Source organism: Misgurnus anguillicaudatus, chromosome 25, assembly GCF_027580225.2.
Source record: "Misgurnus anguillicaudatus chromosome 25, ASM2758022v2, whole genome shotgun sequence".
Classification (NCBI taxonomy): Eukaryota; Metazoa; Chordata; class Actinopteri; order Cypriniformes; family Cobitidae; genus Misgurnus; species Misgurnus anguillicaudatus.
The window spans coordinates 31,523,663-31,546,418 of NC_073361.2; the positions used below are offsets into that span (position 1 = coordinate 31,523,663).

Consider the following 22,756-nt stretch of genomic DNA (forward strand, 5'->3'; position numbering starts at 1 on the left):
TCAAAGAATAAAGATACTAATAGCAATAATCTTTATTAATAAACAAGTTAGACTGAAAACAGATACTGCCAACAGAAAAATCCATATATATACACTCAACCAAAGAATACATGCACAGTAAGAATTATATGTTTTAGTTACAAATAACTCAGACTTTGTGTTCTCAGGTGGTAAACAGTTGAAATGTGTTTTTGTCAGGTCTCATCGTGAGACTGTAAGTACACAGGTTTGGCTTGTTTCCTCAATCTCTCCTGAGTTCGCAGCTTTCGGCCCTTCTGTGTGGCCAGACCCATCGGAGGAAGATATGACTGAGGAAAGAATATACAGAAATATATATCTAATCTGACAAAACTCCCAATAATGTGTACATCATGTTTCATCCTAAAGAAAAGCCCATCACTCTTCTGTATAGATACTCACTGGTCTGGGATAAGGGTTTCTATAGTGTATTCCTGCGAAACAGATACAGATTTAGATGCATCTTCTGCTTTTACTAACATTTAAAAAAAGTAAAAAGCTACTCTACATCAATCCCAAACCTATCTCTATCCGTGCTTCACATTCTGCAATGCATCTCTGGACTGATTCAGGGTCTGTGATCTATAACAGACAAAATACATATGATATCCATTACAGCTCAAACAGTTCATCGGCTGATGTCAGATCAGTCCACACCTGTTGGTTTTGTCTGAAAAGGGTTCGAGCCTCTTGAATGATGTATTTCCTCTCTGCCTCCGTGTCCTGTGCTAAAGCAGACTGCGCGTGCCAGCTGCGTGCAATGCGCAGGACCCTCCTGTAAATGGACAACACATCTGCACGAGACATCTTGACACCTGTAAACATGACACAGAGGTTTTCAACACTCACCCCAATCTAAAATATTAGATATTAACATAAAACTTTCAATTATTTGCATTAACTTATCCTTATTATGTTAGGCTTAACTAGTGTTGACTTTATCTTCTATGTGTGTCATAATAGCAAATTTTCAATTAACTTACACATAGAATATATATATATATATATATATATATATACACACACACACACACACACACACACACCTAAAGGATTATTATGAACACCTGTTCAATTTCTCATTAATGCAATTATCTAATCAACCAATCAAATGGCAGTTGCTTCAATGCATTTAGGGGTGTGGTCTTGGTCAAGACAATCTCCTAAACTACCAACTGAATGTCAAAATGGAAAAGAAATAGCCTGACGTTGTCATACTCAATTCTAGTCAGAATTTGAGTCTGAAACCGCTCCATTGAGCTATAATTATGAGGCGTGTCTCAACCGAAAAATGCCTCTGCACTCAATTGGATAGACCTACGACCAATCAGAGCAACGGAGTGTGTGACGTATGTTGAAATTACGTCTTTGCAGCCTGACCAAACTGCTAGTTATTTCGCTAATGACACTAACATTGTGATTATACTGAGTTAGCGAATGTACATCAACACCTACTATGTTTACAACATTTCGTTTATATCACAACATGAAGTATTTACTAAGTCATAGAGTAAGGCTATCTCTTACCATTTGTACGTTAGGTGAACTTCATCCACGACGATACCCATTACGTTGGCTTGAAAATATTGGAGCCTAGCATGTCCCTCCACTTATTCAGCAACCACGATTCCGGGCTTCCGAAAAGAAGCGAGACACCCCTCGCTGCAGCCTGCACCGCGATGACGTAGTGGATTAATCCAATACGTAGTGGATGTTCAAACACGCATGCGCAGTGAATATAATATTACGCGCATGCGCGGTGCTATGTTGTTGTTGATGAACAATCGCACGTGCTTTGGTATTTCAAGAAGAATCTGCCGAAAAACGAAGGATTATTTAACAACAGTGATTGTTTAAAGGTAGGTAATTAATCTTTATTTACTGATTTGTTGTTTCAACATGTATAGTCTTGTGTAACGTTAGTGTTATGTGTCCGAAGCGGTATAAAGGTGACTTAATATGCTAACAGCGATTCTCATTTTAATCATAACGTTACTTCAGAACATAATGCCACGCGTGGACAGACTGTAGGTCTAATGTAAAACTAACCTGATTTTGCTAGGCTAACTAATGCTTTTTTTAGGCTAACTAATGGCTATTGCATTGTTCTAGATGAATGTTTTTTTAAAGGACAGTTGCCCAGTAATAGGTGCACATACTGTAACCAGTGCCACTTAATCTTAAATTAATACATCTGGATTGGATTTTTTTATAAAAGAGACTTAGTACTTGTATGTTAACAATCCTTTGCATTTTTATTTGAAAAGTTCAACTTACTGAGATTTGACTGTTTTTTTGTAGATTTGACTGGATTTGGCAAGATGCCCTTGCTCATTAAAGAAGATGGAGATGTGGCTTTTATCAGACTGTTGACATGCCAGCTTTTTCACTATGTTGTTAGTAAAGCATCTTTCAGAGAAAAGGCTCATGTAGTCTGGCTTGACAGTAAGTTATTTAATTAAAAAAATTCCATAGCTCAATTAGAGCATTACATTATTAGCAAATATCATCAGGTAACACACATACTAATTAAAACATGTCACTGTAAGTCACTTTGGATAAAAGCATCTGCCAAACGTGTAAATGTAAGTGTGTGTGTGTGTGTGTGTGTGTGTGTGTCTGTGTGTGTGTGTGTGTGTGTGTGTGTGTGTGTGTGTGTGTGTGTGTGTGTGTGTGTGTGTGTGTGTGTGTGTGTGTGTGTGTGTGTGTGTGTGCTTATAGTAACAGTGTTTTTATTCTAATTTCATATAAAGTATCCCTAGATTTAGACTATACATTTGTTAATTTTTAATATTTACTTCTCTTTCTTAAAATAGGTGTTGTCAACTGGAACACATTCTCCGGGGTGTAGAGATTTATTTACAAACTGTCCACCAGGTCGAGTTGGAGGAAGGGTGTCCCAGGGATGAATTGTTCATCTATTCTGCATCAGTAAAGCAATGGTGGCGTGGCACTGACTTTAAACTATTTAAGATCAAACTGTGACAAAAGCTTTACCTGTGCTGACTGCAGTCAGTTATATGTGACCCTGCCTGTGAAAAAACAGGATAAGTCTTGAAATGTAATTATGATATAATGAGCATCAAAGTGTTATTTTCATTACTTTCACATTGATTTTGACATTTGACATGATTTTACTCAGTCAACCCCACACACCCAGCCAACTTTTTCTTTGAACTTTTGCCCTTTGGCCGGCGCTACAAAGCACTGAACACTATAAACAACAGTTTGTTCCTCAGGTTATATACCTAAACAATTAAAGCACCCATAACTTCCACACCTGTCATAACTGTATATTCACCACATACTGTACATCTGAAACTACCATTCTAAACTATGCTACTGTAAATATCACCTATTATCTATCTGTACAACAACAGCATCTGAACATCCATACAGGCATCACTACACACAATTGTAAAAAAGGAGAATATATATATACATATACTTATATATACTTACTGTACCATGCTGCTTATTTAAATTATTTTTGTTTTTATATTACTAGTGTGTTATTGTCTTTAATTTAACTTAGTCATTCTATTTATGTCCGTAACATGTCACCAAGACAAATTCCTTGTATGTGACAAAAACATACTTGGCAATAAAGCTGATTCTGATTCAATATTAAAGATATCAATGTTTTTTTTACAGAATGTTGTTTACATTATGTAGAATGAGTTAATGTAGAAAACAGTAAATCACAGAAAGATGACTAGCTGAGTTTTCACTAAGTTCATGTTTAGGCCTAATGTTTATTGTTAAAATGTTTTAATATTTGCAGTCACTGATCATCAGTGAATTGAACAAGCTGTGGGGTAAAAGTTAAATAAACAAACAACTTAAATAAATGACAAGTTATTTTTGTTTCCATTTAACAGTAACTTGAATAGAGATATATATATATAATAGAATATTTTTTAAATAACTTCAATACAACACTCAAATAAATGATTGATTAAAACGTTACATGTATCATTGCTAATATACCTTATCTTGTTGTTTAAAGATGATTGTTTAATACATCTTAACATTACCACATGTTAAGATAATACATTACACAATGCTAAAAATGTAAAATGAGTTTACAGTCCCTTACGAAAATTAACCATGGTTTTATTGTGGTAAAAGTGTAGTAACCATAGTTTTTGGTGTGATTATCAGCAAAACCATGGTTTTACTACACCAACTATTGTTTTTGAAAACCACGGTTATCAAAACTATTGTTATTTTGTAGTTACCATGGTTTTACTACAGTACCATGTTTTTTTTTTGTTTTAACTGTAGTAAAACCATGGTTAATTTTCGTAAGGGGTAACGTTACTCATTCAATACGATCAGCTTTTATGGATAAATTATGTGAAAATAACTGCACTGAACACGCGAAAATGGTTTTATTTTGCACGTGGGTATCCACGTAAACTTATTAACTAATCTTGGACAACAGCACGTTTATCGGCATTTGACGGCAAGCGTGTTAATGTTTGTGTTTAAATACACAACCGAGCACTGGATTTGGATTTATATTCACTGCGCATGCGTGTTTGAACATCCACTACGTACTGGATTAATCCACCACGCCATCGCGCTGCAAGCTACAGCGAGGACTTCTTGAAAGAAGCTGGCAACGACCGCTAACTAGAAAATGCATTTCGGGACGAACTGCAAAAGTGTGCTTGCTCTGGTGCCGCCGATTTAGTTTGTGCATCTTCACATTGGAGTCTCAAGTTCATGTACAAAGTTTGGTTTCAATACGTGAAAGCTTCCTGATATAAACTACTTCCTGTTTTGGCGGCGTCGACGCACATTTAGTTTTTGTGGTTAACTTATTTACTCACTTAAGTACACATAACCAAAAGTTTTTAATATGGAATATAACATTGTTTTATGCAGTTTTTTGTCAATGCTAATTATTTCACGACCTCTATTTAAACTATAACCGCCATTTTAATAGCTGGCAAACATTAGGCTAGCTTCTAATAAGAGAAATTATACTTTTAGATTTCGTCAGGGCAGTAAAATCAGGTGTATGTTTGTCAGCGCGATACGCATGCAGTGATGCAGGTGCTGGGCTGTGAGCGATGGGCGATTAACTTACTATCTGTCTGATTATTTAGGCTTCAACGTGGCAAACTCAGCCTAGATTCATGAAGATTTTAACAGAGGTGGAAAGAGTAGCCAAAAACTTTACTGAAGTTAAAGTAAAAGTAACTAAATAAATAATTACTCAAGTAGAAGTAAAAAGTATGCAATGAAAATAATACTCAAGTAGCGAGTTACTAGTTACTCATGAAAAAATAAATCTAGATATATGCACACACACGCACACACACACGCACACACACACACACACACACACACGCACACACACGCACACACACGCACACACACACACACACACACACACACACACACACACACACGCAGTGCCCTCCATAAGTATCAGAACAATAAAGACAAGCTTTTTCTGTTTGATGTGGAGACCAGAAATTGGTAAGATAAATATCAGTATGCCAGAAGTTTAGAATGTCACATTTTATTAACCTTTGTTTATGTTTCAACACATACATGCTTTAACAACAAAGAACAACAGCATTAAATGCTGACTTATGTGTATTGTACACAAATGCACATAAGTGAATCAAACTGATCCTACATATTTTATGCTTTTCATGTGTAAACAATCAGGACACAGCTCAGTGCCCATTAAAAAAAATAATGTGACAGATTCTGTACTTTTGTCTCATGTTCATCTTTTAATGTTTAGACATTTCTTGACTCCACAACAAACACTTATGAAGGGCACTTCTACAGTATGTGTAAAACTGCAACATACACCAACAGTACAGAAAAAGAATACAAGCACAGAATAGACAAGCATTTCAAATTAACAAATTAACTTTAGTCTCAATGTTGATGTAGCTTGTAACTAGCTGAAATATCAGACAAGTAAACTGACAACAGTTTTGTATATGTATAAAGTTGGAATCTCCTAAGATGGTCTGAGGACATTGACAGTTTACACTATAACAAAACTCATGTTTTCTTACGTTGTCATGTCACGTGTGTTTTGTGAGAATCACTTACATCATACAGTACATTAAACAGCGAATCAGACGTCAATCATCGATGGATTTTCTTCAATCTGTGCTACAGTGTTTCTGGAGGTTGCACGCGTTTAACTGTGTCTGACGACGAACAGGTCGGCGGTCGCGCGTATGTAATGGCGGGTACATGTGTGAAGTTTTGCTTTTAGTTAAAAGATTGGTAAATTCATTTCCACGTCACCCAACACTGGTCATATTCTGCGTGTTTCTACATAGGTTACGAGTAAAACACCTTCGGACGATTCCGTGTTTGAAGCGATCTGAACAATTCATTCAAACTGATTCGCGAACCACTTTAAAACATTTGGCCCATTCGCTTTTTAAAGAGTCGACTCAAAAGACTCATTTATTTGCAACACTTTGTAATGAAAACGACTCAAATGAGTCATTAATCCGCGAATGCGCCAGAAACACAAGATAGCAATTTAAAAATAAAATACAAAATTCGTAATTCATTAAAATACCGATGCCAAACGATCACTGCTACGCGAGGACGCGAAACTGACGTCTTTACAAACTAATACGTTTACAATGTATTACATTGATGAAAAAGGGAATTAAACTTGTCGTGCCATATATCACTGAAATAAAAGAAAGGGATTAAAATATGTCTGAATCATATAATTCCTACCTGTATGTGAAAATGCACGTTCTCCAGAGAGCTCGCGTTGATTCAAGCATTCAGAATATAAAATCCATTTGCAGTTTTGCGTCCGAAACCGCATACTGTATAGTAGTGATGCTCCGATCGATCGGCCGCCGATCGTAATCGGCCGATAACGACATTAAATGACGCGATCGGCACTCGCTAAATTTGCCGATCTCATTAGCCGATTTTTCTGTTTACTTTTGTCATCATAGCGTTCCTGATACGGCTGCAATAAGAGACCATTTTACACAGTGCGAGCATTTTGTAACCTATTGCTCATGTCTGTGTGACGTGCAGATTTGGATTTCCTCTCTGCCTTTAACAGAGATATGCGTATTTTCTATGAGGACGCGCGATGCGTCTTCACATCCCTATCAAACAGCGTATACAACACATATCTATCGCGGACAATTGCATCCTCGTGCCTAAAGTTTATTACTTGCATTCGTTTTAAAGTTTTGAAGGTTTAAACATCCATTTTCCTCACAGCTGCTCTTGTTTGCGGACTACGAGGACGCGCTCTGGTCCTCAGCGCAATGCGTCTTCACATCAGCGTATACAACACATATCTATCGCGGACAATTGCATCCTCATGCCGAAAGTTTATTACTTGCATTCGTTTTAAAGTTTTGAAGGTTTAAACTTCCATTTTCCTCACAGCTGCTCTTGTTTGCGGACACCCGCCGCACGCATACACAGCAGCCTGTCATCAGTGCACGTGAAGAGAATGATCTCTCCCACGTCTTAAAGCTACAGTATCCTAATTCATCTCTCAATAAAATTACTCTGTGCTCATCAGTGAAGAACTGTTGTACTTCATACGAATGCGTGTATATTTAATTCATACAGTAAAGACTGTGAAGTGTTTTATTTTAATTACTTTTAACAGACATAAACCTTTTTAAAGGCATATTACATTTCTCTTTGCAAGAAGAAATATTTGTTGTGCTTATTTATTTGAATCTCTTATTAAAACAATAATACACCTAATTTATAGTTAGTTTCATTTCTACAAATGGTTCAAACTCTGCTAGATTATAGATAAAAGATTCCCATTTCACTGCCATTCTGTGATCGGCGATCGGCAGATCATGATATTGGTGATCGGTAATCGGTGATCGGCCCCAAAAATGATGATCGGAGCATCTCTACTGTATAGTGAATAAGATGAAGTTTACGATTCTAAAAATATGTATCCAGGAATCTGTCCATATACGATACGAAGATTGGGTGGCAGCCGAGGTTACTGAGTCCTCCACGGGCTCGCAGCAGAGTCTGAGGGTGTCGCCTCTTCTCCGGGCTTCTCTGCTTTCTCTTCCTCAGCTCTTCGCTGTATTGTGGCTCTTAAAGGAACACCGATTCTCTCAAAAGCTCTTTTAAATTCCATTTTGCCATTTTAACATTAAAACTACATCCCGCCATTGTTATTCAAACTTTTCCACGGAGCAATAGCCTGTTAGCTTAGCTTCTAAAGATGGCTGCCGCTATCTTTACATTCTGTCTAAAAAACACGTTTGAACGTAAAGGCTGCCCTCTACTGGTAAAGGCTAATGACATTTTTTATTTTTACACAGGTTTTAATTGGACATTTTAAAGTGAAAATAACATAATATAGACATGTTACTGCAATGTTTTTTTTATCTTGGGCATCTTCACATTGGAGTAAAGAGTTCATATAAAAATTTTGGTTAGTAAATGTTACAGACATATTGAGATTTGAACTACTTCCTGTTTTGGCGGCGTTGACGCACATTTAGTTTGGGCTGTGGCGCGCAAACGCTTCCGAAAATCAAAAATCCTTCTAGTAACTTTTGTGAGGCTCGGTCCAAGGATCGCGTACGTGGAATTTCATAAAGTTTGGACAAAATTTGTGACCTGTGAAACTTTTTTAAGGTTTTGTGTTCTCTCCAATATGGCGGCCGAACGACATGGATCTGTGACTTCATCCTCTCAAGCAACTTACACCGGTACTGCCCGAACATTTTAAAGTTTGAACGGTGTCTCTGCGTCAAACGGTCTGGTCGCTAGAGCTGACACAAAAAATCTACCCGGGAATAATAATAAGAACTAGAAAATGCACTTCCAGAGGAACCGCAAAAGTGTGCTTGCTCTGGTGCGGTCACTAACGTGATTTGTGAAATGTAAAATTTTAGAATGTTTTTTATCTTGTGCATCCTCGCATTGGAGTCCCAAGTTCATGTACAAAGTTTGGTTTCAATACGTGAAAGCATTCCTGACACACACACATGACACACACACACACACACAGAAATGTATACAGGCTTGTAACCAGGGGTGCTTCCAGCATTTAAGGACATCCGGGGCTTAGCACAGACCATTTTATGTAAATACAGGGATAGCTAGCTAGCCTAGAACCAACTATAACGGCGGTGCTGCACATGTTCAGGGTTCGACATTAAGACTTGTCCGCTTGTCCGGGACAAGTGGATTTTTTGTAGGACAAGTGTAAGAAAAAATTAGTTGTCCGACTCCTCTATGAAAAATCCCTTGCTCTGCCACTGATTATCAAAACACAAAAAATACATTATATTATAAAACTTTACCCGGACAAGTGACTTTTGTGCATGGACAAGTGAAACACAAATTTACTTGTCCGAAGGACAAGTTCCTCAAAAAGTTAATGTCAAGCCCTCAGTGTTTTCTTATTACATTTTTTTTAGAATTGTAATTTAAATAATTTTAATTTTTGAGTGAACAATCCCTTTGAAGTGCCATATTTTCACACACTAATTTTGTACATAATATACCAAAAATCCTTTAGTACTTAAGATAATCTTAAAAACATGAGACTTAAAGGTGCAGTGTGTAAATTTTAGCGGCATCTAGTGGTGAGGTTCCAAATTGCAACCAAAAGCTCAGTTCACAGCTCACCCCTCGCTTTTGAAATGCATAGACAGGGAGCTACACTGCGACCAAAATGGTCGCATATGCGACCTTTTGAACTGCCGTTGCGACCCTAATTTTTAATGGGTCGCAAATGTGCTACCTAATGTTTTAGACAATATGCTATGATTTACTATGAGCATTTATTAAAACATAAATGTGGATTTTAAGAATACGTTTTATAACGTGCTCTGAGCCATCAACACGTTGGCTTCATTTTGCGTGAAAGCACGTCGTGTCTCTCCCCATCAGTGTGCGTTTGCGTGCTCAGCTGTTTCTCAATGAATTGGGTGCGACGCGACACAAGCGCAGTCAGTGTCTTCCATGTTTCTGAACTTGAGCAGATGTCTTTCTTCACTGAGGACGCGGGACCCGTATGGTTCCGGGTTTATATTTTAAATTGTCTGTCGGGTCCGGTTAGGTCCTAGTTTAATTACTTTTGGTCCCAAGTCTGATTAATATTGAGTTTATAACCCGAGTCGATCGGAAAACGGCCATGAGCGCAACCGCACTAAAGCTCGAGTGCAGTTTAGCGTGCCTTCGGTTTCTATGGCGATGGTTCTTGTTACGACCACGCGCTGCGTTTTCTTTCTCACATGTTTTTAATAATCTTATTATTAATAAACCATATATTTTCTAAAACCATATCCATATTAAGTTTGCACAGATTGTAGCAAAAAAGCAGTGCCAATGTCAAGCCCATTGACAGCAAGTAGATTTGAAAATAAAATAAGTGGAATAATATTATTGAAATAATAAGTGGATTAAGCTTTTTAAATCGGCAAGAGAGAAATAGAAAGATAGAGCAGAAGCAGTAAAAGTGCCTATTTAATAGAAATTATTACCATTATAACATCAGTCATAACATCAGTCACATTTATAATCTATAGACCTGCACTGTCTATTAATATACTATACATAGTATTGTATTATATTGAGTTTGATAAAAGGGATCTAATTGCTTCATATATCAGTGCAAAAACAGTAAGTGTTTTCGTGGTGCTTTGACAAACAGTGTCAGCTTTGTTAATGGCAAAGAAAGTTTGGAGTGTTTAGATTAATGAAATATAATGTGAAATTAATATTAATTTTCAATAAATCAAATATTGTGTTGTGTCACACATTATTAGTTCTTCGTCATATGTATAGTAGACCATTATTTGTCAGTGGGTAATGATTGCCCTTTTTACCGGTTACCACCACCAAGTAAATTTCAGATCTGTGGGAAACACTGACTGCAACGTTTAAGAAAACAAGGCGGCATGTGGTTTAAAAGATGGCAAGTAAAATAAAAAGCATATCTGTATGCAATACAGTTTCATTATTGTTCATTATTAACCAGAGCGCCTTAATATAACTTGAAAAAAATATGTGCGACCAAATCATATTTTGCGCCAGTAACTGAAAAAGTTGGTAGCGCAAGTGCCACCAGTGGAAAAGGTTAGTGTAGTTCCCTGATAGAGAAGCTACGGTAGCCACCACAGGACAAACATGTCATGATTTTGTCCATTAAGACTGTAGAAACATGGTGGCACAAAATGCCGACTTCCATGTAAGGGGACCCTCTGTGTATGTAGATAAAAACATCTCATTCTAAAGTAATAAAAACATAACGGCCATATAAGAGCCATATGAAAGGTCTTTATACACCCCTGATAATATAGTTTTGTATATTATTTTGCATTTCTGTCAAGAGATCCTTCTAAAAATTACACACTGCACCTTTAATGTAGGCCAGAGTTCACGTCACAAAAAGCAGCAGATATAAGCTGCATTTTATTGATCATAAGCTCATTTTTAAAATAAGCGATAGGAAAGAGCGACAGCAGCACTGATAGCCTAATATCGTTTCATTTCTTTACTATTTATGAATATGATTGTGTGTTGAGCGTCTACGACAGGGCTATTCAATTAGTTTGTCATGAGGGCCAGAGATATATCAGTGATGATGACGACATATACATTTAAACATACTCATGTTGTATTTTGAAACTGCATAACAACAAAATAAGTGCATTGTACAATATACTTTTTCTACAAACATGTATTTTCAAACTGCATACAACAAAACTTGTGCATTGTAATATGACCAAGTAGGCTTTATCTACATCCAGACATGTTTGTATTTTGTATTTTAAAACTGCATAACAACATAAGTGCATTGTAAGATACCCGAGTAAGCTTTATTCTACATTTAAAGGTGTAAATAAGAGCCATATCTACTCACTTAAGTACACATAACCAAAAGTTTATAATATGGAACATAAAATTGTTTTATGCAGTTTTTTGTCAAAGCTTATTATTTCAAAACCCTTTATTTAAACTACAACCGCCATCTTAATAACTGGCAAACATTAGGCTAGCTTCTAATAAGAGAAATTATACTTTTAGATTTTATCAGAGCAGTAAAATCACGTGTATGTTTGTCAGCGCGATATGCATACAGTGGTGCAGGACAGATGCTGGGCTGTGAGCGATGGCCGATTAACTTACTCGTTTAAATTGCATTCTTTTGTGAGAACGATGACTCGCATAATATTTGAGCCTTTGCTGTATGAGCAAGCACAGAGAAAACATTCGTTGTGGCGTTGACTAATGAATATGGATGATCTCTGTTCTTCTCTTCAATGGAGCGGGGCGTGGCTCTTTATAAATAATGCAGTAACATGAGAGACGGTACATCTCCCTCTTTTAATACAGTTAACAACGAAGTACAATATTTGTTTTCGATTTCACTTACACCATTTAAAAGCAGACATTCCAAGCATTATGTAGACATTTATCTTATTTTTCTATGAAAACAATTCGTTAAGTTACAGCTCATTTTTCTGACGTGTTTCTGAAAGGACGTCACTAAGAGAGAGAGCAAACCCGCATTATGTTTATTTTCTTAATTTTGCGAAAAGCACAACATTCTGTTTTTAATGGGAGTGGACAGAAAAAATACTAGACACTTTAAAGTTTTAAATGATGTATAAATCATATATGTAAGTCCAAAATCAGCAGAGTTATCTAAGTCTCTTTGCGGAGTGATTGAAAAATAAAGATTTTGCGGCGCCCGCGCCTCTGTCGACCCAGACTGTGAAATTAATGATAAAAGAAAATATTTCCCTCAGTGATTGACAGCATAATGCAATCAATCGTGTTCCCGTTCAACAGTAGCTAAGCATACGATTTAGATATATGTATCTTCTTACCTGAAGATCATGTAAATGGCATATACGCAGTCTTCTGGCAAAAGCTGTGTTTTTAAATGTGTCATACATTTCTGAAAGTCATGACTATTTAAATACACTTGGCGTCACATGCATGATTTAAGGTAAAGTGACACTTTTTCGCGTCAATTCACAATCATTTAAATCATGCAGCTGTCATAGAGCCGACGCCAAACGATCACGCGAGCGAGGACGCGAGCGAAACTAATACGTTTACAATGTATTACATTGATGAAAAAGGGAATTAAACTTGTCGTGCCATATATCACTGAAATAAAAGAAAGGGATTAAAATATGTCTGAATCATATAATTCCTACCTGTATGTGAAAATGCACGTTCTCCAGAGAGCTCGCGTTGATTCAAGCATTCAGAATATAAAATCCATTTGCAGTTTTGCGTCCGAAACCGCATACTGTATAGTGAATAAGATGAAGTTTTAGGATTTTAAAAATATGTATCCAGGATTCCGCTGTCCATATACGATACAAAGCTTGGGTGCCAGCCGATGGTGCTGCGTGCCCCACGGGCTCTATGCAGCAGAGTCTCAGGCTGTGGCCTCTTCTCCGGGCTTCTCTGCTCTCCGTCTTTCTCAGCTCTTCGCTGTATTGTGGCTCTTAAAGGAACACTTGATTCTCTCAACAGCTCTTCTCTATTCCATTTTGCCATTTAAACCTTAAAACTACATCCCGCCATAGTTATTCAAACTTTTCCACGGAGCAATAGCCTGTTAGCTTAGCTTCTAAAGATGGCTGCCGCTATCTTTACATTCTGTCTAAAAAACACGTTTGAACGTAAAGGCTGCCCTCTACTGGTAAAGGCTAATGACATTTTTTATTTTTTACACAGGTTTTAATTGGACATTTTAAAGTGAAAATAACATAATATAGACATGTTACTGCAATGTTTTTTTATCTTGGGCATCTTCACATTGGAGTAAAGAGTTCATATAAAATTTTTGGTTAATAAATGTTACAGACATATTGAGATTTGAACTACTTCCTGTTTTGGCGGCGTTGACGCACATTTAGTTTGGGCTGTGGCGCGCAAACGCTTCCGAAAATCAAAAATCCTTCTGGTAACTTTTGTGAGGCTCGGTCCAAGGATCGCGTACGTGGAATTTCATGAGGTTTGGACAAAATTTGTGACCTGTGAAACTTTTTTAAGGTTTTGTGTTCTCTCCAATATGGCGGCCGAACGACATGGATCTGTGACTTCATCCTCTCAAGCAACTTGCACCGGTACTGCCCGAACATTTTAAAGTTTGAACGGTGTCTCTGCGTCAAACGGTCTGGTCGCTAGAGCTGGCCAAAAAAATCTACCCGGGAAAAATAATAATAACTAGAAAATGCATTTCGGGACGAACTGCAAAAGTGTGCTTGCTCTGGTGCCGCCGATTTAGTTTGTGCATCCTCACATTGGAGTCCCAAGTTCATGTACAAAGTTTGGTTTCAATACGTGAAAGCGTTCCTGAGATAAACTACTTCCTGTTTTGGCTGCGTCGACACACATTTAGTTTTTGCGGTTAACTTATTTACTCACTTAAGTACACATAACCAAAAGTTTATAATATGGAATATAACATTGTTTTATGCAGTTTTTTGTCAATGCTAATTATTCACGACCTCTATTTAAACTACAACCGCCATTTTAATAGCTGGCAAACATTAGGCTAGCTTCTAATAAGAGAAATTATACTTTTAGATTTCGTCAGGGCAGTAAAATCAGGTGTATGTTTGTCAGCGCGATACGCATGCAGTGGTGCAGGTGCTGGGCTGTGAGCGATGGGCGATTAACTTACTATCTGTCTGATTATTTAGGCTTCAACGTGGCAAACTCAGCCTAGATTCATGAAGATTTTAACAGAGGTGGAAAGAGTAGCCAAAAACTTTACTGAAGTTAAAGTAAAAGTAACTAAATAAATAATTACTCAAGTAGAAGTAAAAAGTATGCAATGAAAATAATACTCAAGTAGCGAGTTACTAGTTACTCATGAAAAAATAAATCTAGATATATGCACACACACACACACGCACACACACACGCACACACACACGCGCGCGCGCGCACACACACACACACACACACACACACACACACACACGCAGTGCCCTCCATAAATATCAGAACAATAAAGACAAGCTTTTTCTGTTTGATGTGGAGACCAGAAATTGGTAAGATAAATATCAGTATGCCAGAAGTTTAGAATGTCACATTTTATTAACCTTTGTTTATGTTTCAACACATACATGCTTTAACAACAAAGAACAACAGCATTAAATGCTGACTTATGTGTATTGTACACAAATGCACATAAGTGAATCAAACTGATCCTACATATTTTATGCTTTTCATGTGTAAACAGTCAGGACACCGCTCAGTGCCCATTAAAAAAAATAATGTGACAGATTCTGTACTTTTGTCTCATGTTCATCTTTTAATGTTTAGACATTTCTTGACTCCACAACAAACAGAAGAATACTTATGAAGGGCACTTCTACAGTATGTGTAAAACTGCAACATACACCAACAGTACAGAAAAAGAATACAAGCACAGAATAGACAAGCATTTCAAATTAACAAATTAACTTTAGTCTCAATGTTGATGTAGCTTGTAGCTGAAATATCAGACAAGTAAACTGACAACAGTTTTGTATATGTATAAAGTTGGAATCTCCTAAGATGGTCTGAGGACATTGACAGTTTACACTATAACAAAACTCATGTTTTCTTACGTTGTCATGTCACGTGTGTTTTGTGAGAATCACTTACATCATACAGTACATTAAACAGCGAATCAGACGTCAATCATCGAATTCATGGATCATGGGTTTTCTTCAATCTGTGCTACAGTGTTTCTGGAGGTTGCACGCGTTTAACTGTGTCTGACGACGAACAGGTCGGCGGTCGCGCGTATGTAATGGCGGGTACATGTGTAAAGTTTTGCTTTTAGTTAAAAGATTGGTAAATTCATTTCCACGTCACCCAACACTGGTTATATTCTGCGTGTTTCTACATAGGTTACGAGTAAAACAGCTTCGGACGATTCCGTGTTTGAAGCGATCTGAACAATTCATTCAAACTGATTCGCGAACCACTTTAAAACATTTGGCCCATTCGCTTTGTAAAGAGTCGACTCAAAAGACTCATTTATTTGCAACACTTTGTAATGAAAACGACTCAAATGAGTCATTAATCCGCGAATGCGCCAGAAACACAAGATAGCAATTTAAAAATAAAATACAAATTTCGTAATTAATTAAAATACCGATGCCAAACGATCACTGCTACGCGAGGACGCGAAACTGACGTCTTTACAAACTAATACGTTTACAATGTATTACATTGATGAAAAAGGGAATTAAACTTGTCGTGCCATATATCACTGAAATAAAAGAAAGGGATTAAAATATGTCTGAATCATATAATTCCTACCTGTATGTGAAAATGCACGTTCTCCAGAGAGCTCGCGTTGATTCAAGCATTCAGAATAGAAAATCCATTTGCAGTTTTGCGTCCGAAACCGCATACTGTATAGTGAATAAGATGAAGTTTACGATTCTAAAAATATGTATCCAGGGGCCTCATTTATCAAACGTGCGTACGCACAGAAGTGTGCGTAAAGTGTGCGTAGGAACAGTTTTATGCAAAGTGTGGAATTTATCAAATTGCACTTATACGTAGAAATGTGTGTAAATATACGCACACCTCTGAGTATGCGTACGCAGAGCATCTAGTGGTAGAATAGCGATATTATATATAGGACCCTGTTCCAGTGAGTAAAGAAGTGTCTATTTTTTATCCACAAACAGGTGTTAAAAATGATTAATGTCAGTATGGTAACAGCAAATAAGTATAATGATTTATTTGTGATATGTATCTGTATCTGTGAAAGCTCTACATGTGATTTGTATAAATGATGTCTCCGACAAATGCTTGACACAGTGCAATGGCTTATCTTGCGTTATTGGAAGACTTGGCAAATAATCCATTCCGCCGGTAGCGCGTTTTCAAAGATCGCGCCAATGATGCTGGTTATATATGCTGCTGTCCAAGGTGGAAAGTTGTCTGTCCTCCTCCAGTTGCACTTGTTTCACGTCGGTGTTCTGTGACGCGTTTTTTTTTTTTTGCTGATAATTTAATGTCAAACCACTCTTTTATTTTTGGAAGTGTTCTCTCCTCATATTCAACGGAATTAAACTCACTGGTAACATGTAGATTTGTTTTCTTTTGTTAGTCATTCCTCCCGCACTAAGTAAACCAAACAGGATGTGTTATTAGGATTTAACCTCATCCACCAGTAGCCTAACTCAATTTCTGTGTCTGTAAAATTCCTCTTTTATTAAATTATATAAATTTCTCTTTGTCATTATTGCGATGAGGGAAAAAGCACAACCACGTGACATATAACGGGAGGTGTTGTCACCATATATGGTTCATTGGAGGCGTTTCGGAATGCAAATGACTATGAACGTGCACGAGCATGGTGCTTAAGAACAAGTGGGATTTATCATCAAGGATTACTTACTGATGTGCGTACGAACCACGTGCGCACGTTTGATAAATCCCGATTTTTTTGTACTTAGGCACATTCTAAATTTCATTCGTAGGTACAAATATAGAACATTTTCTACGCAATGTTGATAAATGAGGCCCCAGGAATCTGTCCATATACGATACGAAGATTGGGTGGCAGCCGAGGTTGGTCCTGTCCCAAATGCCACACTCCGGACTTGTGGTCCTCCTCAGAGTCCACACTTTGATGACATCACGTAGTCCAGACTTTAGGGACCCTTAATGCGAGTCCACGTGGGTGCAACCGAGTCGTATTTTGGGACAGACTCAAGCGTCACACCGGAAATAGGTAGAGAAGTTGCCCGTCAGTGTGAGCTCCTCCCTTCCTTCGTCTGATTGGTCTGATTGCTCTTTCGCAAGGACTTCTGGGTTGGTAAAGTGCGCGAAGCCTGCTGCAGTGCGGGCTTCGCTGAAGACCGCATCAAGCCTAGTTTATAGTCGCGCGTCCGCAAGAGCGCGTTGGTGCGCGCGGCAAAAATGACGTCAACGCGGAGTGGGCGGTCGCGCGCGTTGGGTGCGCGAGACCCCATTTCGCGTGGCGCGGTGCACGGCATTTTTTGTAACTTTCCGCGCGGCTCCGCATCCGAAAATGACCGAACTCGAGGCGATTCTGTCCGAGCAGGCAAGCCTGTGACGTATCTCTTTGATAAATCCAAGCAAAACAATGTATATATTTATCTGACACTCTGGAAGTAAAGTATGGAAACATTGCAGTTTAAAACACGAATTATTTTACATGATTCAGAATGGTTGGCTTATATTTGTATTGAATGAACCACTGGATGAGGAATAAAATATAAACCTTAAGATGTCTGTACTGTTTGTTTAGTAAAAACGTTAATGAAATGATAATGTTTAATAAAGACATATTTAAAAGATTGTTGTTTTATTCATGTTCTCAAATTTATATATATTAAACTCTAATGTTAAAAGCAGTAGGGTTGTTCCAGCGGACGACTTCTTCTATCCTCTTCTTTGTGTTTGTTTTTGACTTTATTGCTCGCGTCGCCGCCTGGTGGTTAAAAAAATAGTGCAACGGCGAGCGCGTTAACTATAAACGCCTCGTCCGTTTGGTGAGACGCGCGCGCGATCCGCGGAGGCTTGCGTTCCGGACCAAAGCGCGAGTATAACCAGCCCTTCAAGGGGGCAAAGGAGGCGCTGATGAGCACACTTCAAAGCGTAAAAATGACAGATGGGACACCCTACGGACTCGTGGACTAAGCAAGCACGCGCAATTTAAGGCCACGAGACCGAAAGTCCACATGAAGTGCGCCATTTGGGACAGGGCCGTTACTGAGTCCTCCACGGGCTCGCAGCAGAGTCTGAGGGTGTCGCCTCTTCTCCGGGCTGCTTTCTCTTCCTCAGCTCTTCGCTGTATTGTGGCTCTTAAAGGAACACCAGATTCTCTCAAAAGCTCTTTTAAATTCCATTTTGCCATCTTAACATTAAAACTACATCCCGCCATTGTTATTCAAACTTTTCCACGGAGCAATAGCCTGTTAGCTTAGCTTCTAAAGATGGCTGCCGCTATCTTTACATTCTGTCTAAAAAACACGTTTGAACGTAAAGGCTGCCCTCTACTGGTAAAGGCTAATGACATTTTTTAATTTTACACAGGTTTTAATTGGACATTTTAAAGTGAAAATAACATAATATAGACATGTTACTGCAATGTTTTTTTATCTTGGGCATCTTCACATTGGAGTAAAGAGTTCATATAAAAATTTTGGTTAGTAAATGTTACAGACATATTGAGATTTGAACTACTTCCTGTTTTGGCGGCGTTGACGCACATTTAGTTTGGGCTGTGGCGCGCAAACGCTTCCGAAAATCAAAAATCCTTCTAGTAACTTTTGTGAGGCTCGGTCCAAGGATCGCGTACGTGGAATTTCATAAAGTTTGGACAAAATTTGTGACCTGTGAAACTTTTTTAAGGTTTTGTGTTCTCTCCAATATGGCGGCCGAACGACATGGATCTGTGACTTCATCTTCTCAAGCAACTTACACCGGTACTGCCCGAACATTTTAAAGTTTGAACGGTGTCTCTGCGTCAAACGGTCTGGTCGCTAGAGCTGGCCAAAAAAATCTACCCGGGAAAAATAATAAAAATAATAATAAAACTTAAGAAGAACAAGAAGTGTGCTTTTGCAAGCACACTTAATAAAACTTAAGAAGAACAATAAGTGTGCTTTTGCCAAGCACACTTAATAATAAAACTTAAGAAGAACAATAAGTGTGCTTTTGCAAGCACACTTAATTATATCCATCTCGTCGTGCACGCTGAGTCGCATCGCCGTGATAACGTTAGCCATTTCAGTTGCGACCAACTTTTGACGAATAGGAAGGACGGCAAAAACATCAACAAATGCCCTGCTCGCGTTTCTCTGTTGCCCTTTTAAAATCAATGCTCTGTCGATATCTTTTAGAACAGACTCAATGTCAGAATCCACACATCTGGGGCCTCATTTATCAACATTGCGTAGAAAATGTTCTATATTTGTACCTACGAATGAAATTTAGAATGTGCCTAAGTACAAAAAAATCGGGATTTATCAAACGTGCGCACGTGGTTCGTACGCACATCAGTAAGTAATCCTTGATGATAAATCCCACTTGTTCTTAAGCACCATGCTCGTGCACGTTCATAGTCATTTGCATTCCGAAACGCCTCCAATGAACCATATATGGTGACAACACCTCCCGTTATATGTCACGTGGTTGTGCTTTTTCCCTCATCGCAATAATGACAAAGAGAGCGTAAAAGAGGAATTTTACAGACACAGAAATTGAGTTACTGGTGGATGAGGTTAAATCCAAATAACACATACTGTTTGGTTCACTTAGTGCGGGAGGAATGACTAACAAAAGAAAACAAATCTGCATGGGAATATGTTAACAGTGAGTTTAATTCCGTTGTGTATAAGAACACTTCTAGAAATAAAAAGTGGTTTGACATTAAATTATCAGCCAAAAAAATAAAAAAATAACGCGTCACAGCACACCGACGTGAAATCGGTGCAACTGGAGGAGGACAGACAACTTTCTACCTTGGACAGCAGCTTATATAACCAGCATCATTGGCGCGATCTTTGAAAACGCGCTACCGGCGGAATGGAATATTTGCCAAGTCTTCCAATAACGCAAGATAAGCCATTGCACTGTGTCAAGCATTTGTCGGAGACTTCATTTATACAAATCACATGTAGAGCTTTCACAGATACAGATACATATCACAAATAAATCATTATAATTATTTGCTGTTACCATACTGACATTAATCATTTTTAACATCTGCTTGTGGATAATAAATAGACACTTCTTTACTCACTGGAACAGGGTCCTATGTAGTATCGCTATTCTACCACTAGATGCTCTGCGTACGCATACTCCGAGGTGTGCGTATATTTACACACATTTCTACGTATAAGTGCAATTTGATAAATTCCATACTTTGCGTAAAACTGTTCCTACGCACACTTTACGCACACTTCTGTGCGTACACACGCTTGATAAATGAGGCCCCTGGACTCTACAGCGGCAGCCATTCAACACACGCGCTCTTTGGTGACGTGGTTCATTACGTTACTGTTGATTATCTGTCCATCATCGTATAAAGCCCGCCCTGACAATTTGATTGGTTCGACCAGCATTTGTCCAAGCATAGTAGCTCCTCAACGGAGAAACCCCAGACCGATATTCCCGTTTTCAAAATCTTGTGGGCGGGGGTAAGATCGGCTGGCACCCAGGCTAGAAAAGAAAGGTAATTTAAGCAATTTTGAGCGTGGCATGGTGTTGGTGCCAGACGGGCCGGTCTGAGTATTTCACAATCTGCTCAGTTACTGGGATTTACACGCACAACCATTTCTAGGGTTTACAAAGAATGGTGTGAAAAGGGAAAAACATCCAGTATGCCGCAGTCCTGTAGGGGAAAATGCCTTGTTGATGCTAGAGGTCAGAGAAGAATGGGCCGACCAACTTTGACTGAAATAACCACTCGTTACAACCGAGGTATGCAGCAAAGCATTGGTGAAGCCACAACACACACAACCTTGAGGCAGATGGGCTACAAACAACAGAAGACCCCACCGGGTACCACTAATATCCCCTACAAATAGGAAGAAGAGGCTACAATTTGCACGAGCTCACCAAAATTGGACAGTTGAAGACTGGAAAAATGTTGCCTGGTCGGACGGGTCTCGATTTCTGTTAAGACATTCAGATGGTAGAGTAAGAATTTGGCGTAAACAGAATGAGAACATGGATCCATCATGCGTTGTTACCACTGTGCAGGCTGCTGGTGGTGGTGTAATGGTGTGGGGGATGTTTTCTTGGCAAACTTTAGGCCTCTTAGTGCCAATTGGGCATTGTTTAAATGCCACGGCCTACCTGAGCATTGTTTCTGACCATGTCCATCCCTTTATGACCACCATCTACCCATCCTCTGATGGCTACTTCCAGCAGGATAATGCACCATGTTACAAAGCTCAAATAATTTCAAATTGGTTTCTTGAACATGACAATTAGTTCACTGTACTAAAATGGCCCCCTCAGTCACCAGATCTCAACCCAATAGAGCATCTTTGGGATGTAGTGGTGGAACGGGAGCTTCATGCCCTGGATGTGCATCCCACAAATCTCCATCAACTGCAAAATGCTATCCTATTAATATGGGCCAACATTTCTAAAGAATGCTTTCAGCACCTTGTTGAATCAATGCCAAGTAGAATTAAGGCAGTTCTGAAGGGGGTCAAACACAGTATTAATATGGTGTTCCTAATAATCCTTTAGGTGAGTGTAACATAAAAAATTATATAATCAAACAAATTTTAATTCATGTTACATATATAATTTGACAGTGGTATCTGAAACGTGCACACCAATATGCATTTTTTCTTTTCAATGCTTATGTTAAACAATTAAATAATGATTATCATTTTCCAGTATATACACCATACATACAAAATATAAATGGATCGTGCTTATGTGACAGGTCTTTCTTTCATGACCGTATTTATAAATAAATCGCTGTAACTGTTTAGTAACAGCAGATCGCATAATTCAACATTACTCTCGTATTATTATCTAGCTGTTTATTAGCTTCATCTCGTGCTGGTATAATAAATATTAACAGTTACCTTTGCCTATATTAATCTGTTCTGCATCACGTTTACTCGAACATCGCTGCACTTCCGCATTCCGACGTCAACGTGTTCGTGACGTCCTCCTAGCAGTAACGTTCGACACGGTCAACAATGCGTACGCTTTACGCAGTTTTAAATATTTTGAATGT

At 38.3% G+C, this 22,756-nt stretch overlaps 2 protein-coding genes and 1 long non-coding RNA gene across 7 annotated transcripts in view; 1 reads left to right on the forward strand and 2 right to left on the reverse strand.

Annotated features, from left to right (window-relative positions):
• Positions 1-22,756, reverse strand: part of LOC129425815 (immunoglobulin kappa light chain-like) — a 688,217-nt gene that overhangs the window by 579,406 nt on the left and 86,055 nt on the right. The gene's annotated exons all lie outside the window — the stretch shown is intronic.
• On the reverse strand, positions 18-22,738 carry lyrm1 (LYR motif containing 1). Of its 4 annotated transcripts, none has more exons than XM_073864302.1 (5): positions 22,608-22,738; positions 676-833; positions 540-600; positions 421-452; positions 18-308 (listed from the first exon to the last, which is right to left on the reverse strand). In XM_073864302.1, the coding sequence occupies exons 2-5, from the start codon at positions 823-825 to the stop codon at positions 195-197; spliced, it is 357 nt and encodes a 118-aa protein (XP_073720403.1). In that variant the 5' UTR covers positions 826-833; positions 22,608-22,738; the 3' UTR covers positions 18-194. The 4 variants fall into 4 exon arrangements, with proteins under 4 accessions (XP_073720403.1, XP_073720402.1, XP_055037401.2 ...); XM_073864301.1 differs by having other exon boundaries at positions 22,602-22,737; XM_055181426.2 differs by lacking the exon at positions 22,608-22,738 and adding an exon at positions 21,613-21,748.
• LOC129455168 (uncharacterized) lies at positions 1,732-3,650 on the forward strand. 2 transcript variants are annotated; one of them, XR_012368196.1, is made up of 3 exons: positions 1,732-1,877; positions 2,320-2,463; positions 2,835-3,650. It is a non-coding gene; the product is annotated as an uncharacterized lncRNA (long non-coding RNA). The 2 variants fall into 2 exon arrangements; XR_012368195.1 differs by lacking the exon at positions 1,732-1,877 and having other exon boundaries at positions 2,124-2,463.